The 18,288-nt window shown below is 39.2% G+C and overlaps 2 protein-coding genes across 5 annotated transcripts in view; both read right to left on the reverse strand.

Annotated features, from left to right (window-relative positions):
• Nucleotides 1-7: 7 nt before the first annotated feature.
• hcls1 (hematopoietic cell-specific Lyn substrate 1) lies at nt 8-7,732 on the reverse strand. Of its 3 annotated transcripts, XM_041781024.1 has the most exons (15): nt 7,622-7,732; nt 6,798-6,881; nt 6,644-6,717; nt 5,511-5,634; nt 5,273-5,383; nt 4,764-4,818; nt 4,186-4,296; nt 3,976-4,086; nt 3,848-3,903; nt 3,550-3,619; nt 3,281-3,429; nt 3,067-3,195; nt 853-1,015; nt 712-780; nt 8-624 (listed from the first exon to the last, which is right to left on the reverse strand). In XM_041781024.1, exons 2-15 carry the CDS (start codon nt 6,879-6,881, stop codon nt 488-490), a joined length of 1,443 nt encoding a protein of 480 aa, XP_041636958.1. In that variant the 5' UTR covers nt 7,622-7,732; the 3' UTR covers nt 8-487. The 3 variants fall into 3 exon arrangements, with proteins under 3 accessions (XP_041636958.1, XP_041636959.1, XP_041636957.1); XM_041781025.1 differs by lacking the exon at nt 3,976-4,086; XM_041781023.1 differs by having other exon boundaries at nt 3,976-4,296.
• Nucleotides 7,733-9,222: 1,490 nt separating this feature from the next.
• Nucleotides 9,223-18,288, reverse strand: part of golgb1 (golgin B1) — a 30,896-nt gene continuing 21,830 nt past the window's right edge. For both annotated transcript variants that reach the window (XM_041780946.1, XM_041780945.1), the window contains exons 12-20: nt 17,831-18,242; nt 17,499-17,732; nt 14,513-15,349; nt 14,171-14,364; nt 13,922-14,081; nt 13,736-13,836; nt 13,570-13,641; nt 12,718-12,802; nt 9,223-12,607 (exon numbers count right to left, since the gene is read on the reverse strand). In XM_041780946.1, the coding sequence (XP_041636880.1) occupies nt 12,470-12,607; nt 12,718-12,802; nt 13,570-13,641; nt 13,736-13,836; nt 13,922-14,081; nt 14,171-14,364; nt 14,513-15,349; nt 17,499-17,732; nt 17,831-18,242 (2,233 nt within the window). In that variant the 3' untranslated portion in view covers nt 9,223-12,469. The remainder of the gene's footprint in view (nt 12,608-12,717; nt 12,803-13,569; nt 13,642-13,735; nt 13,837-13,921; nt 14,082-14,170; nt 14,365-14,512; nt 15,350-17,498; nt 17,733-17,830; nt 18,243-18,288) is intronic.

Consider the following 18,288-nt stretch of genomic DNA (forward strand, 5'->3'; position numbering starts at 1 on the left):
TCCAGATCCCTGTATCCCCTGCTATAAATGATTCATGCAAAATTTTGTAGAGATAACAGTCATGTCTTACTGGATGATGCTATCATCTTTTTTTTTTTCTATTTCGTTACCTTAGTTTACTCTGAATTATTCATTAAAGCAGAATTATCTCAAACACAGACACACTATCATCATAATAACCCAGGATTCCATTAAGAGAGGCAAAACAATATGCTGTTAGGACTGAAGGTTGAAACTAATGACAAATAAAAGTTGTCACCCCACAAACTTGCCAGTTAAACTGTTTATTTGTTCAATCAGATCATTGCTGCTACATGATCCAAGTCCTTGTTTCTCATGTGAATGCATTGATTGACAAGTATAGAAATAATTTTATTAGAAGCCATTTAAGTACAAATTTGCAGAGATCAGTTTCATAAATACGATGATGAAATGAACTTTTACCACCTTAAACCTGTGATTGCAAGATGCCCATTGAGCATGCAGCTCAGTCCATTAGCTTAACATAAGCAGCTGGGAAGAGGCCGATCTGTCCGTGACACTGTCCCTTCCACCAGCCCTCGTCAATCATCTCAATATTGGTGATGATGTCATCTGGGTTGAAGGAGATTTCGTCGTCGGCCTCTGTTAAGAAACAGACAGCAGTTTGAGTGGAAGTGTGGAGGATAGTTATAAAAAATTAGAAGAAGAATAATGAATATCACGTCACACCTCCTTCATAGTCATAAATTGCAACTGCCCTCTGGCCACATGACAGGTCCTCATAGTCGTGGTCCGTCTCTGCCAAAGAAGACATTAACATGAAGGATATTTCAGAAACTAAAGTTTTAAAAAATGCTGACAGACACAAACCTGTCGGTACAGGAGGTGGTTCAGCGAGATTGTCATAGTCCCCCTCATCGTCCTCTTCCTCCACATCTGCTGACCTTTGAGGCAGGGGTGGAGCATCGACTTCATCATCCAGTAAATCCTCAGAGCGTGGGGGCAGAGCTGGGGGCTCCTCATACTCTGCATCCTTTTGTAGCAAACATAATATTTATATTGTATAAAATCCTAGAAATCACCTGGAAATTCTGTTCTAGTTTATGTGTGCTCTTATAACCTTTACATTTAAGTGAAGGAGATTTTTTAGGTTTTAACCTCATTTTTTTCCAATCTTCAGTCCTCAAATCTAGTGATGCAAAATGTGCACCCATCATCTTGTGCTTTTGCCATATTTTAAATGCAGCAGGTGAAATGTGAAAACCTCAGTGATACATATGAGCTTATCACGGTAATATTGTCAACCACAACTATGATTAAAATCATAAGTTAACTACCTTTTTCTATAAGGAAAACTACACTAAGACTAGCTAAAAATAGATTTTATATGATAAAAACTAAACAAAAATGTTAGTGCTGGATTGTTTGCCGTTCAAAATCCATAACATTCTCCAGTCCTTTATATGTATATTTATGAAGCAATTCAAGTATTGATGGGGTATCAATATAAATGTTTTACTTTTTTTTTTCATTTTACAATGACGCTCCACTCTTGTTCACTTTAAGAATTTGAACAGTTCTTATAATGGGTAACACCTAAAACTTCCAGGCTGTTTCAAGCAGGAGCTTCCCTAAGTAATCAGGATAATTTGCAGCACCACTTAGCTAAGCTAATTTAGCGTAACCTGTCTCTTGATAAGCATGGCATATTAAGCTGGTGTGTCACAGTTGGTATCAGTTCGAATAGTCCATTTTTCTTCGGGAAGGTTCCTAACTGAGTGAAACGACCTGGAAGTTTTTTAGTATCGGCTATGAAAGGAGCTGTTTGAATTCTTTAAATTATAAGGAAAGGAGCTTAGTTGCTCTCTTCATTATTTTCATTGGCATGCACAGGGAGAACATGCAATGCAAACTCTGCACAGAAAGGCCCTGACCGGGGGAGCTAGGGACCTCCTTGCTTTGAGGCAACAGTGCTCACTCGTGCAGCCTGAGTAGAAAAGATGATCCGCATTTTTTTCGGGTCAGCTTCATTAAAAGAGGCACTCCTGTTGACTGTAATGCTACCTTAGCTGAATCATAAATAAATGTCTTTCTTTTCCTTTCATGTTTGATCTAAACATTCAATCGATCGATCAGTCAATAATTCAAACTGCATTTGTTTTGCTATTTTGAAATAGTAAAGTTAGTGTTGTCTAATGTTTGGATGACAATAAAGTTGGCTCATTGCCACAATATGTTTATTGTGTTTCTCAACAGTATTACTAAAGAAAAAAATATATTTATTGGAGGTTTTTTATTTGCAGTTTATCATGCTTCTCACTTCAGCAACAAGCTGAAAAAGACAGCAACAGGGTAGAATTGAATAATTAACATCTTAATAAGAGGAGAGATGTAATGATAGAATGGGTATGCAGGGAATAAAACAAAACTGAAATAATAACATCGCAAAACTTGAGGACTTGAAAATCATTCCTCTTCTCATACTGACTATGAAGAGACTTCAGGATAAGGGGTATTCAACCTTTCTGCTGTTCACCATGTTCACAGTCATGGTCACTAAAGGTTGCCTCATTCTGAAGAGACATTAGGCTAAAAAAACTTAATGAGATCTTTATTTATCACAGGTTTTTACATTTCATTTGCTGAGAGATAAAAGCGTATTTTGTATGCCATGAACGTTAAATTGTAGTTTTTCCAAATTAACCCACATAATATCCGTAACATTCACCCAGGGTAAGTACAGTCAGATTCCCTTATCACCATGGTTCTCCTTCTACCTGTCTTCTTACTATCACCTTTCCTTGACCCTGTGACGTTTTCCATCGGGGTTAAGGAAAAGTGGATAGGAGAAAAAGAGTAATTTATTGGACTTTTCGAACGGGTTATGTCTGGCCCCATTTTTGAGTGTGACAACACAAACACCTAATGTAGCAGAGCCTTTAAGCTTTGACTTTTTAAACTGTGGTTAACAGTGACACTGTTAAACCACAGCATGACTACTCCTGACTAGTGTAAAGAGTCTCAGTGAATTAAAGTCATGTCTTATTTGTATTTACAGTGCTGTATTTAATCAGGGCACCTTACCTCCGGTTCTGGCTCTGGTGTTTCTTCTATCTCGGGCATGTGCTGGTGGATTTCTTGCTGTGGCATAGAACACTCTCTCATATCTGGAACAACTGGTGGTTGAACTTCCTGCTCTCTGCGGCTCTCCTCCTACAAGAACAACAAAATGTAAACTCTGAGCACTGTCCTTTGGTTTATTTTGTCCTGTTTACATATGTAACGGTGAATGTGTTACCTCCTGCCTGTGTTTGGCTGCCTCTCTTTCTCGGCTCTCTCTGGCTTGTCTTCTCGCTCTCTCCTCCTCTGCTTTCTTCCTGTTCTCCTCCTCCGAAGCCTTGGCCATGTTCTCAAAACGGGCCTTCAGTTTTCCTGCTCCTGAACTTGCTGGATTAGAGAGAAATGAAAACAAAGACTAAAGATCTTGTTCCTTATGCTTTAAGACTTAAATTGTACACCAAAAAGAAGGCACAGTAAATCTGATCATGATGAGGAAAATGAACCTACAGGCCTCTATTGGTTGTGTCTTTTCATAAGCGGAGGAGGGGGAGTCGATGTCTGAGAAGCCAGATGCGCTCTGAAAGAGGAATGAAGATGAAGTTACTTTTGAAGGTCAAAACATCATTAGAGATTCATTCATCCATCGATCATTCACTCCTTTTATACTTAAGCGATGGCTAGTGCTGGAAAGAAGAATAAGGTTCATTTTTGCTTTGGGCAACACTTAAACTAAAGAAATAGATTGATTGATTTTCCCCCCTTCAGATGAATCAACATTAAGAAGAACTTTAGCTCAAACACTGACCTTATCCATACGGTCTGCCTGTACTCCGTAACGACCCCCAAAGCCCGCTGAATAATCTGGAAAAATTTATTTTGATCAGTCTGGTGTAATAAAAGTCCTCAAAAGTAGACTTGTGGGTGTTTCCTCACCTTTCTGTGACTGATGCTTCTCCGTCTCGCCTTTGTAATCGTAGCCTAACGCAGCTTTGTCCACCTTCTCCTTCTCTACTCCATACTTCCCTCCAAATCCCTTTGAATAGTCTGAGTGGGAAATTGAAAAGTACATCAAAGAGGATCTGATTTCACAAAAAAAAGTGTCAAATCTGATGCTGAAAATACACTGCTTTAAATTAAACTCACCTTTCTGTGACTGGTGCTTCTCTGTCTGGCCTTTGTAGTCGTACCCCAGAGCGGCCTTGTCCACTTTTTCCTTCTCCACCCCGTACTTTCCTCCAAAGCCCTTTGAGTAATCTAGAATAATTTGGATTGTGAGGAAGAGGCCTTTCTTTTAGGACAGGGATGAGGAACTTTGGTCAGAGAGTGGACCATATTAATTTTGTTCTCACTGCCAAGGGGTCAAGTTGTTACAAACTTTGGGATACTCTGAATTTCACCATCATAACTTACATTTTGAAGTGGTAAAATATGTTGTGCATTTGTGTAATGTTACTGAATGGGTTAAAAAAAAGCTTGGGACCTAGGATTAAGCCTTGAGGGACCCCACATAGATGGTATGACAGGCTGTAGAGGAAGTAGAATTTCTTATATTTACTGTAAATGTATGGTTTATTTATTCAAATAGCAGATGAGGGTGGCACCTCTAGCACCACCCTCCTATGATTTTGTAGTGGCATCTAATTAAAGCCACATTAAGCTCACCCAGACTGCCAATTGACTGCACATGAGAGAGGCTGTTTAAAGGTAAACAAAGGACTCACCTTTCTGAGATGCATGTTGCTGCACCTCTCCTTTGTATTCAAAGCCCATGGCAGACTGAATAGAGATCACATTGGAATTAATACAAATGCAAAATAGTCTAAGAAAAACATACTAATAATTTATTTTTATCATGGTTTCCCACAAAACAGTTTGTCTCCTGCAATCACGATTCAGTTTTTTCAGCAAAACATATTTGACATACATGAAATTTGACCCCAGATTTTCATGTAAACCACAACATATAAGTAAAGCAAGATGGAAATGAAGAGATCACCTAAATTAGTAAAGCAAAACTAAGAAACAAAGGCTAAACAAAAATTTAGAATGGTTCTGAACATAATTATGCATAGATAAAGATACAATGGCCCTCACCTTTTCCTTCTTATTAGAAAATAAATAAATAAAATCAGCACTCAAACTAGCTGTGACATCATAAAATCACGCTAACAGGTCCCTTTTAGGTCCCACTTAATAAAAAAGGTGGACTTAAAGAGAGATGGGTTCTCACCTTGTCAACACGGTCTTTCTGAACACCGTATTTCCCACCAAACCCTTTTGCTGCATCTTTCTGAGAGGAGTGCTGGTCCACTTGTGCCACGTAGTCATGCCCCAAAGCCACCTGAACAATACAAATACATTTAAGGAAAAATTCCATCTACAGCAGAGATTTTTAAAAGTATGAAAGGGCACAAAATAGATCCAAAAAATTGCAGTTGATAAAAGAGGGCTGCAACAAATTGGTAGACCTTGTCCATTCGGTCCTTCTCCACTCCAAACTTCCCTCCATATCCATACGATGCTTTGGGAGTGTCATCCTTCAGCTTCACCTGCTCATGTTCCTTGGTCACTCTGTTTCTGAGCTCTGCAACACTGACGGATCAAACAGGAGTAAAGCATGCAGATCATGATAAAACACCGGACGGTTTATTTTGTTCAACCTTTATTTAATTTGTCTTTGAGATAAAGAGCGTCCTGGCCAAGACAGGCCACAGCACAGTTAACAAAGTTCCCCACAAACGATGAACAGCCATATACAAAAAGCAACATCAGCAGACATCAGACTCCTGCATCCTCCTGACCACAAGCAATTCCTCCACCAAATGCCTTAATTCCTTTGGTTTCCCCTCTTTGTACCACCACAAACTTGCACCAGTCATCCATCTGTCTCATACACTCATTCGGCCTGAACCGTCTCTTATCGCCTCAAGTCCCCAAGTTTCCTCAACAATCCATCATTTCTGCATCCATTCAGCCGTATCAATAGTGTAACCACTGCCTTTGTCCCTTGTACATTCATCTCTTCACCCCACATCCTACCCTCATCACTTCATCCCTCTATCTCTCTCAACAATAAAAACTGACTATTTTAAATCTTCTTCTTTACTGGTGTGATCTTTGTGAATGAAGTTGTTATTAAGAGCTAACTGTGGTTACAAAAATGTGAGAAATGCTGCCTTTTTTCTTTTTGATAATAAATTTGCAAAAATGGTACAGGTTTCCTAGATAACAAGAAGCCCACATTGTCTAAAAGTGATCATAGAGTTGGAAAGTTGAGGGGATTTTGTAAACTGGAAATAATCCAAAAATAGACCTCAACCTGTGAACAATTTCAACTGTTCTTCTCACATTTGGGGCTACTGTCAAAATATAACTCTGTAGTCTAAGTTGGCAGTCAGAAAGCACAGCAGTTTAAATCTCACTGTCGCTGTGTCATCATCATCATAAATTACCCATATTAGGACAGACTTGCAGCTTAACAGCTTGCACTCTGCTCTTACTTCCTCTTCCTGTTGCTACACAGCACCCACTCTGACCTGCTTTTCTCTAAATCACCAAAAGAATAGTTAAATAACAGACTTGTAGGTTGTGGTTTTCTCACCTGATGTGCTCTTTGCGGCCCGAGCCTTCGATGGTCTTTGCTCCCCACCTCTGCTCCTGCTCTGACACGTCATTCTGAAAATAACAACATAGGAAAGGAAAGCTGAGTTTTTGCACTAAAACACCAACACTGTTACCCAGGAAATGAAGACTACCTCAAAATCAGGGTCAGTCTCCCAGTCGTCCCCTTCTGCAGCCACCTTCATGCTCACATTGTGGCCCACGACTGACTTCCACATCTGGGGAGGACAAACAACATGAGCACCATCAAGGACATTACATGACTGATCAATGATATATTCATACAACTGTACAGATTCAAGCATGTATGTTTTATTTATTCACCAGGTGGTTGTTTTGCAGGTTAAATATATTGATGTGCAACCACAGACTTTGACCACCATTTGTTGAAGTATCAAAAAGGAAGTAGAGTTATTTTCAACATGAAGCTTCATTTCCCCAAAATGAAACTCACTTCACGTCTTTGTAGAGTAAAAGGAGGCAAAATGTGTTAAAAACAGTACTATAAAACACATTATTCAGCACATATACTTACTAAATCCTTTACAACACAGTGGAACAGCATTACTTGTTTGTTAAGGGAAGTATTTTATCAATTCATATTGAAGACATTTATGCTAAGTTGCATGTTACTTTTTTAACTACCATTTTATGAAAATGTTAGCATTTGTGGGCATATAACTTTATTTAAAATACTGTGCAAACTATTCAAACACAGATATTGTTCTGCATAAAGGAATGTGTCGTCATAAATCATCTTAATTTAGCACCATCATTGACTGCCCATATTTCTAATAGCACTGCAACTACAGCCGTTAGCTAATTATTGGCTGACGGTTCACATTACAATAGCTTAAACTTCGTCTGACAGGCTTACTTCCTTATTTTGTTTTAAATTCAAATAAAATAAAAGCACATTAGTATATTAATTTGATATTTTGGAGTAAAAAAACATTACCTTTGTCTGCTAGCACAAATGTTTACCGTGGTTGAAGTGGTTATCACTCAAGCAAAGTGCTCTTCAAGGTCTTCACACAAGTTTTGACAGTTTGATGGACGCGTGAACGCGCATTTCGTCTACGTGAACGCGCGTTCTTGTAAATAAAAAATAATTCGTCACTGAGCACCGTTTATGGGTCCTAAATGGATATATTACAACAAAAAATAAACGAATGAGCATTTCTGCTTTATAAAAAAATAGTTACAAAAGCTGAAATAGATTTTTACGTTTAAAGTACATACCCAACTATAACTGTGAACACAGGAACAAGCGGTGAAAAAGTAAACGGAGTAGATGAGGAGTTTAGGATGCTGGAACTGCTACAGCTCGACATCTTTGTGCTTTAACGTTTGCAGTTCCTTATTTGGTTTATTTTTCATTAGCAGAACTTTAAAACAGAGCAGCTGCCACAGCTGTGGTTTAGATAGCTGTGGTATTGTTCCAACACTTGGGGGCAGACTAACTCAAATTAAAATAAACACTCTATTAAGAAGTTGATATACACCAAATTTGAATCCAAAAGATGTTTTGTGAGCTTTTTCTGTTTTGATTTTCAAAATTCTTAAATGTGGCTCCCTGTTTAGAATAAATGCCTCAGTATGATATTTAGGTGAGATTTTAGTAATTTGGTGCCACTGGCAAAGACCAATATAGAGGGCCTACAAAAATATTTACCAACTTGGATGTTCAAAGTCAACCAATCAAGGTCAGTACAAACTGGCTTCTTTTACCACAATAAGGAGTCAAAAAACCTATTTAGTGTCGAAGTGAAAACAGAGTTATATAAAGTAAAGTCAACTGACAAAAAAAAAAAACACAATGTGACATAAGTGACTGCATAGATATCCACCCCCTTCAAGTCAGTATTTAGATGATGCACCTTTGGCTGCAATCACAGCACTAGGTCTGTGTGAATCCTGAGAAGCAACCCCAATGCATGATGCTGCCACCACTGTTCTTCAGTGATGTTGTGCAGGTGCCTGCCAAACAGCATCTTGTCTGATGACCAAAAAGCAGGGTTTTGGTCTCACCAGATCAAAGACCTTTCTTCCACTTGGCCATGGAGTCTCCCGCATGCCTTTTGGCGAACTCGACTCAAGATTTAATGAGTTTTCATCAACAGATGTTCTCTCTTTGCCACTCTCACATAAAGCTTTGACTGGTGAAGAGCCTGGAAACAGCTGTAGTAAGCAGAGTCTCTCCTATCTCAGCTGCTGAAACTCCTGCAGAGTAGGTCTCTTCTTGCACGGTTGCTCAGTTTGCGAGGAAGGCCTGATCTAGGCAGATTAACACGTGCCGTATTCCTTCCATTTCTTGATGCTGGATTTAACTGAACTCCGGGGATGCTCAGTGCATTAGAAAATTTTCTGAATGCATCCCTCTCTTAAACTTTCCAATAACATTTTCTCTGAGTTGCTCGGAGTGTTCTTTCATCTTCATGGTGTAATGGTAGCCACAAATACTGATTAACCAGTGCCTGGACACATATGACAAATTGTGTTTAATTGACATTGTTAAATCAATAGAAGATTTCAAACAGCTATTCCCCAGACTTTAACTCAGAATTCAAATAAAATAACTTTATTTAGAATTGGAAATGTGATAGTGAGAGCAAGTGTGCAAAAACAGTGTTTAAATCATTTTTCTGCCTGTCCAGAAAAAGGATTGGGACCAGCATTAAAACATAATCAAAATCTCACAGTAGGTCACAATATAATTCCTATTAGCTTCAAAATGTTGTATTGAGAAAAAGCTCAATAACAGAGAACATGGTCCGATCATCACTTTGCAGAGATGGACAAAAACAACTGATTATTGGTAATTGATAGATTAATGAAAGTAATTTTGCTGAATTAAAAAAGTAACAGGACCCAAATAGTAAACAAAAACTAAAAAAAAAGGTTTTCTGCAACAGACATATATGAAAATTATTCATTATTAATATCAGTCCCTGATCTAAATCACTGCCACTTTTATTACAGATTTTTCTATACAGCCCTTTTAACAGTTATTTACAGTAAAAGTATATTTCAGTGTGTTAATGTGTGAAGAAGAGCATGATAAAGATGATAGTAATGATCGTTTCACCAACAGTAAGACATAAAATTAACAACACAGAGAAAGATTAAATATGTGAGTACTTGACTACTGTTGGACAATAAATTATGCTACATTAGAGTAGTCAAAAATGGATGGATATAACTGGAAAATCAGAAATCTTTCTCCGCTGGAATGAATCCTCTCTGTAGTAAAACATTTCACATCAACAGCATCGTCTGACTGCCATAAAAACTAAAGGCATAAAGTAAAATCTCAACGTGTGCAACGTAAGAATGGACAGAGAGTCTTACTGGATATGGTAAAGAAAAACCCCATGACGTACACACACGTACAGCTGATATGTATGTACATGTACCAATGTAATGCATCGTTTTTTAAACTTGATTTTAAAAGAAAACACAATAAGAATGTGTCAGAACAGAAATTGCACTGTGCTCGTTTTTGTGCATTGAATAGGAAGAAGAGGAAGAGACACAGCACATCCTGAACCTCAAGCCATTATAAAAGGTAGTTCAAAAATTCTGGGATGTTTGCTTACACTGCAGCTTTCTGGAGAGGATAAAGTTGATAGTCCACAAAATATATGACAACAGCTGGTTTGTAGAAACTAGCTAGGTCAGCTGGTTGAGCTTAGCAGAGAGACTGCAGGAATGGAAGACAAACCTGGTCGTGGTAAGACACTCATGTCTTATCGAATGTCTTTACAAAAAAGTTATGTAGGCTAGTGTCGCACTTTTTTTTTGTCTCAACAAGTAACTCGAAGGAATCTCCAAAGGTTGACCAGCAAAAGACATCATAACCCTGTAAAATATTGACTTTCCATCCCTCTGTAGATTAATCAAATTAATCATGATTAACTATGATCCAAGATTAGTGCTTTTTTTTTTTAAAAATCGTGATTATTCACATGCTTTTTTTTTGTGTCCCTTTGGTTAACCCTTTCAGACCTGATGCAACATTTCAGTATATACTCACTGAGGACTTGATGCAAAGCCACCCTGTTTAGGGAGATTTCACTGGCTTTATGTGAGACTGAAAAACTTCAACATGATTCACTAAAATACACTTGCGGATGGACTAAAAAAGATTTTGGTTCAGCTTCTTTTGTCACCACACAGAAAAGCTGATGGATAACATTTTTTTAAAGGTGAGCAGTGACTACTGGAGCACTGGAAGTGATATTAAGACAGGCTACAGCAGGATTTTAGACGTCGAAAACTATGAATTTAACAATGATCCACTCTTTTATGTTGACTGGAGACCAGCTAGCCAAGGATCAACGGATAAAAGACATGTTTTCAAGAAGAGGATGTTAAATATTCAAATTTGATTGATGATTTAAAAAAATGATAAACGTTTGGGCAAAAACCAGTTATTTACTGTTAAAGCAAACAGTTGATGCCTTCAGATGTTTCATATTTTATGTGTATGTGCTTGTGAGGCCGGCAAAGTTTGACATTCTGTGCATTTGTTCATAAAACCCTCAGACCTTCGAATTTTCCAACATTACTTTGAGGCGTTGTTTTTTTCAACATCAGCATCTCTCTGCAGCCAGTGATGTAAAATAAGTCAAATATTGCTCCATAATGTCTCATTTCACTTTAAAAAATCACATTAGGGGTGCAGATAGCCTAATGGTTTAAGGCATGCCCTATATACGCAGCTGGCCTGGGTTTTAATCCGCCCTGTGGCTGTTTCCTGCATGTCTCTCCCCAGCTCTCTCATCCTTGTTTTCAATTTTATCCATTTTCCAATAAAATTCCCAAAAATATATTTTTTTCTTTTAATCACAATGGACAAGTGAAAAGGCACCTGAACCCTGTGTTATGAATATTTATCTTTTTACTGACCCTTATATCCTTTTCACTCCATGACAAGTTAATTTTTCCATTGTTAAGTCCATTTTAAAATTAGATATACCTATAAAAGCAGGTCTGTATCTAAAGAGAAAGTCAGTTGCTCTGATTTTAAGGAAATCCAAAATGACACAAAAAAGTTCTAAAAGCAAAACAGTGGAAATTTAAAATGTGGTAAGCAGGACGTGCTAATCATGATTAACTACATAAATTCTGAGCTAAATCGCGATTCAAATCTTCAATCTTTTAACAGCCCTAACATACATTTTTACTTACTGACCTATGAGCTGGGTTTAGTCCACCTACGTGACCTTTGTCTGCGGTAAGGCTTTCCCTTTGTTTAACTTTCCTTTTCTCTGTTCCAAGCCTCAATGCTAAGCTAACAACCAACCAGCCACTGCCTCATAATAAACCATAAGGTCTGAATTATTACACCTCATGTAAACTAGCTCAGTCCATAAAATCCCCAACTTCTTCTCTCTCCTAAACGACCCTTTTATATCCAAATCTAAAGGCACATAACACCATCTACTGAAATACTTGATTATGAATGTACTTGTAAATTTTCAGAAAAATTTTTTCACCTTGTCCCTTCCATGCCCTGTCTTTCCGAGTTTTAAAAAAAATTAAAATATGGCCTCAAAGTCAAAAGACAAAAACAGATAAATCAATACTAACACCTTCCTGTATAAAACTCCATACTTTGGCTAAAAGATATATATCTGTAAAGTGCAATGTCTGTATCGTTTATGGTTAATACACAAAACAATGTAAAACATTGATGGCTTGAGTTAGGTCTGTGTCATACTTCCATCCCCATACTTCCTCCTCTCTCTCTCTCTCTCTCTCTCTCTCTCTTAATTGACAGGTTTGGTAAAGGGAGCTGGTTTCAGAGGTATCCGCCCAGACACATCAGCAGCAGGACGTGCACAGTGAGCAGATAGAGGCTGAGCAGCAGAGGCGTACGCTGACGGGAACAGAAAGCCACCCGGAGCATCCGCATCAAACCCGGGCCACCTCTCCGAGACTGTGAGACAAGCAGGACAAGGTTACAGCAAACGTTCGGCTCATTAGTCTTCATAAGTACAGTTATTAAGTTGACAAATGAGGTGGTGCGGGACATTAGCGGAGCCTTACTCGAGTGACAGCTCCTTCCGATGGCTCGATGAAAACAGCCGTCTCTGACTGGTCCTCTCCGTGTGCAGAGTGCCATTTAGACTGCCTGGAACGGATAACAATAACAAAAACAGATGTTAGCTGTCATTTCAAGCTGACTCTATCTATTTGTTATTACTAAAATGGACTGGATGAACTTCCCAGGAAATACACAAGAGCACAGTACATTTATCTTAGCACTGTACAAGTCTAAACATTAACACATGGTCAAAACACTCATTCATTAGGCTTAAAACCATTTTCATGTGAAACAGCATTTTACTTTTCTAAATCTATCTTCCTTTACAAAATTATTTATTGATAAGTATTCTGTTTAGCAATCGGATGGACATTTTTGGGGGGAAAAAGGCTTAAATGCTCTCCTATAAGCTGCTGAAGTGAGAATATTTCATACTTTTCTTGGTCCTCTGTGATTATTTAAAGAGTTTAGGTTTTGGGCTCTATGACAAAATGAACCACTTGAAGATGTCAGATTGGGTTTTAGGACGTTATTTACTTATTTATTTATTTTTCTGGCATTTTGGAAAACAAGACAAATGGAAAAATAATTGATCAATTTATCATCATAATTTTAACTAAAGCCTGAATCAATTTGTAAAGCAGTTGACTCTTCTAAACAGGCTAATATAAAAAATTTTCACCAAGATGAGAAAAGTCTTAATAAAACATCATTCAAGTGTTAACTCTGGATTTTTCCCATAAGCCCTTTCAAGTTCAAGATACATATCAAAACCCTTTTTAACATACTGCTTAAAGAAGCTTTAATATCGCCGCCTGAGATTAATTTTCTTTATCATGTTTCACATTTTGTACCGTCTGAGCCGATCTTGTACAGCCATCAGCTGCTCCTCCGCAGTCACTCTCTGCTGCATCTCTTCATCCAACCTGGTGAGGAAGGGGAAGAAAATTCATATAATCAAGTTTCACCACTCCTACTTAGACAGATATATTTTCTGCTGAAGTTTGAATAACTCCATACCTTTTTTGAAGCTCTTTAACTTCAGCGATATATGCATGGCTTTCAAGCTGGTTGCTTCTCTCCTGTGGGGCTCCAGGAGCACTATCCACCTCCTCTGTGCCCTGCACCAGAGAGTACGTAAGGGGTTGAATACTAAATACAACATTTTCAGACTCTTTACAGTTAAAATTCAAAGCAATCATTTACCTCTCTCTGGTAGTGTTCTTGCTGTAGTTTGGGTTTTTGAGTGTGCGCCTCCTCCAGCAGAGCAGTGAGCTGTCTCAGTTGTTGGTCTCTCTCTGAGAGTGTTGCGAGGGTCTGCTGCTTCAGCTGCTCTGCTTGAGCCATCCAGTCCATACGCTCCAGTCTAAGACACACACACAAAAAAAATCACTCACAAAAAGCCTTATTATATTTGACATGTGACAACATAAAAGAAGTGGCTCTGTGCCTCACCTGAGAGTTTCTATTTCCTGCTTCCCTGTTTCCACCACATTCTCCAGCTGCATTAAGACACTCAGCATGTCTTCGTTTTTCTTTTTCTCCTCAAAGAGCTCCTGGCTAACTTTAATCAGCTCTCCTGCTCCGAGGCGAGCCAGCTCTGACTTCTGCTTCTTGAGTTCAGACGCTTGTGTTTGAAGTTGTTCCAGCTGTGAACAAAGAAAGAGTGAAAACTGAGATGAAAAGGCAGAAAAAAGTAAAGCTGACCACACAGTTTGTGACATTTTTGCCAGAAGAGTTGTACCATCTATTTCTTGGAGAAATATATCTATATTTCTTGTCAAAAATGTTACTCACAAGTCTCTCTCTGTCGTTCTGCAGGGCTTGTAGTGCATTCTTCAGCCCCCACACTTCTCCTGTAGTGTTTCCAGGGCTGCTTTGTGCTGTGTGGCCGCCTGCCTTGCTCATCTCTTCCAGTCTGAGGCTCAGCTCTTGGGCCTTGTTCACTGCTTCATCCCTGCTGTCCTGGAGTGAGGCCATGGCTTTTGAGAACGACTCGTTCTCTGCTTGCAGTTTCGCTGTCAGCTCTTTCTCCTCTAAAAGCTTCTGCTCCACTTCCAGCAGGTCTCGTGCCAGCTCTGCCACCCTCTCCTGGGCACTTTCTGACTCTGTCCGCATCACACCTCCCTCCCATCTCAGCTCAGCCAGCTCCTTGCTCTTGCCCTCCTGTTCTTGTCTCTCCCTCTGTAGAGTCTCCTCCAAAGTCTCCACTCGATCCCTCGCTGCTTGTAGCTGCTCCCTCAGCTTCTCTACCTCTGCACCTGGAGCATCAATCACCTGTGATGCTGTAGTAACTTCAGCACTCTGGCTAAGAGTCTCTCTTTCCACTCTGTCTGCTTCTACTTCTGTCTCTCTTGCTTTACTTAGCATCTGTAACTGGCTTTCTAAGTCCTGGCGCTCCTTTTCCAGAGAACTGATTCGCTCTCGATGAGCTGCCAGAAGCTTTTTCTGCTGGGACTCCTTCATGGTCAGGACTTGGTTGAGTTCTTCTCGGTAGTTGTGAAGCTGAGCAGACAGGTGGGCTTTTTCAGCGTACAGGTCATCCCTCTGGACCAGCAGAGAGCGCAGCTCCTCCTTCAGGCTGTTGTTCTCCCCTGCTGCCTCTTGGATCAAGCCATCCTTCTCCATCATCACCTGCAACACAATAGCATCATTAAAACTGAGAACTGAAGGGCCCTCGCACCCCGGTGCATGTTTAGTACTGTTGCAACCCCTGCAGTGTGCTGCAGCACAGCAGAGAGACCACATAGATCCTCCCAGGACTGTCATTAAATCAGGAATAATGAGCATGTTGCACTTAATGTATGGGGTAGTATTGGCCTTCAACAGTAGGTGACAGGATGGCAAATGTAGAAGTAATTGGGCCAGGACTGGTATTTTTATCATGTAAAATTCAAAGAACAGCAGATATTTTATGGTAAAGGTGTTACTGGCTTCTTACAGTAGGTGGCGCTATGACCATAAAATGAGGAAATTGTTTGAATGTGTAGAAGGGCAGACCTTGATCATACATGCAAGATTTACAGCAAATCAGATGGTTCATATGAGAGTTACGGAGGCATCCATCAATGAAACATACTAGTGTTGTGGATGGCTATATAGTTCTGGGCTTGAGAGTTTCAGCACAGGAAGAAGAATACATTATGGCCCGTCTGTGTGACTCCCTGTTGCCCATAGGGGGCAGTCTTATACTTCTGTCTTGCCAGAAAAACAGAATAATCTTTTCAAAAGTCATTACAGGTTAAAGTCATTTAGCACCATAAAAAGGCCTTATTTTGAAACTTAGGTGAAGCTGGTGGACTTTCTGTTTGAATTTTGGTATGGGTCCAAGAGGCGTTTTTGTAGGTCTAATGATGATCCATAAGTAGACCAAAAATTATAAGCCTAGGCTTATAATTTCAAATTAAATTCAACCTAGGTTGAATGGCGTGCGGGGGCTTATTATTTGAACTGAAGTGGGGTAGGGGATTATAATTCTAACAATGGGGCCAGACTGTGGCCCTGTCCTATGGTGAAAACTCAAGCTCTTGATAACTTCAGATCTCCAACTTGTTTAGAATGAGCAAAAAAATCTGGATTCAATCAGCTGAAATCCCTAAGACTAGTTTGTTTAAATGTGCAGCCTGTAAAATGTAAATAACAAAAAAAAAAAAAAAAAAAAAAAAAACCTCCAAAATTCATAATACAAATGTATACCGATTTTCATGCATGTAGCTAAAACTATGTTTGGGGGCCCTGAAAAAAGGACATTAAGATAGACATGCATTAAAACACTAGAAAAGGCACATTTTCACAAGGCTGGATGCACATGTGAAATTTGGTGAATTTTGGGTCATTTTGGCCTCCAAATTTGCATTTTATCCACCAGAATAATCATAAAAAGAAGAATCCCTTCAGTTTTGATAGGGATCTCGCTCTGAGGTTGGTGCTCAGGCCCTAAAAAGCCACCAAGTTCAGCTCTACACCTACTTTACTCTGCAGCAGTGTTAATTTTGGCAGCTATTTTCAATTTTAGTCTTAGTTTTAGTCTTTAAATAAAATGTCTTATAGTTTTAGTCAAATTTTAGTCATTTCTGCCCTTTTTAGTTTTAGTCTAGTTTAAGTTTTAGTCCATAAAAAATCCTCACATTTCAGTCTTTACTTTTAGTCCAAGCATGTATTTTCTTTGATTTGATTTGATAATACTTTATTGTCAGATGCAAGATCTGAAATTTGTTTTGCATTAAAACAGCAGCTCCGTCGTACACAATTCAAGGGACAATACACACAGACATACATATAACATTCAACAAGGACAATTAATAAAAAAAAAAAATCATCTACTCCAATTACGACCTCATTGATTTTGTGGATTAAGATCCTTATTTAGCTTAATCCCCATCTTAATTCTTGCCTAAATCTGGTTCCAAATCATGGTTGTGTTCTATGCACTCTACTAAACCTGGGGTCCCTGCTTTCTACAGCTGCATTGTTTTTTTGACAGATTTACCCACAGTGGAGAAATATCACGGATTTTGAATGTCTAACAAAAACTACATTAAATTTTAGTCATAGTTTTAGTTATCTTGACAAAAACTAAACTTAGTGTTTGTGAGTTTTAGTCATCACAGATCTATTTTCTTAGTCTAGCTATAGTATAGGAAAAAATAGGATAGAATGTCCTGCACCACCTCATTTGTCAACTTTTTTTTCCTAGTATAGGAAAAAAAGGCTGTCGACGAATAGTTTTAGTCATAGTTTTAGTCAACGAAATTAACACTGCTCTCCTGGCTACTGTAGTTACCTGCAGATGCTTCTCTTCCAGTTGTTTGTACATGTTGAGGACTCTGTCTCTGTCATCCTGCAAAGACCCCATAGCCTTCGTGAAAGAGTCCAGTTTGGCTTTTCTGGTGTTGCTCTCTTCCTCTGTTTTTCTCAGTTTCTCTTCCAGATCCCGCAGCTCCCCTCTTCTCTGCTCCAGCTCCTCTTCGGCTGCTTGTGCTCTGCTGTCAGCTTCCTTTCTAGCCTCCTCTGCAGCCTGGGAAATAAATAAAACATGATTAGAAATTTGAGCATGTTTGTGTCTTATACATTTCTTAGGAAATGGGTAAACTCTGGATTTAAACATACTGATACCTCAGTAACAGCTTGCTCTTTCTCCTCCAGCATTTCCACTTCTCGCTTCTCCTTCTCATGCAGCTCAGTCTGCAGATTCTCTGTCAAAGCCTTCGAGGATCGCAGGTCTGTCTCTAGCTGCTCCACATTCAAACACAGTCGCCTCTCCTCTGCCTCCCTCTCCCTCAGCTCCGTCCTCGCCTGGTCGACCTCACCCTGGAGAAGACCTACAGCTTCTTCCAGAGCTCTGGTCCTCTGGTAGAGACTTTCCAGCTCACTTTTCAGGGTCTGGACTTCATTCTGTGCAGACTCAAGCTCAGCTGTTGTCTTCTGAAGTTTGTTAGTCTCCTCTTCTAGAGCAGCTTGGATCTCTGTGACTTTCTTGCCCTCCGCTTCAAACCTCAGCTGCCAGTCTTTGTCTGCTTTCTCCAGTCTGAAATAAAACAAAATATTTGTTAAATACTCAAACAGAAAACTAA

Source organism: Cheilinus undulatus, linkage group 23, assembly GCF_018320785.1.
Source record: "Cheilinus undulatus linkage group 23, ASM1832078v1, whole genome shotgun sequence".
In the NCBI taxonomy this organism is placed as follows: domain Eukaryota; kingdom Metazoa; phylum Chordata; class Actinopteri; order Labriformes; family Labridae; genus Cheilinus; species Cheilinus undulatus.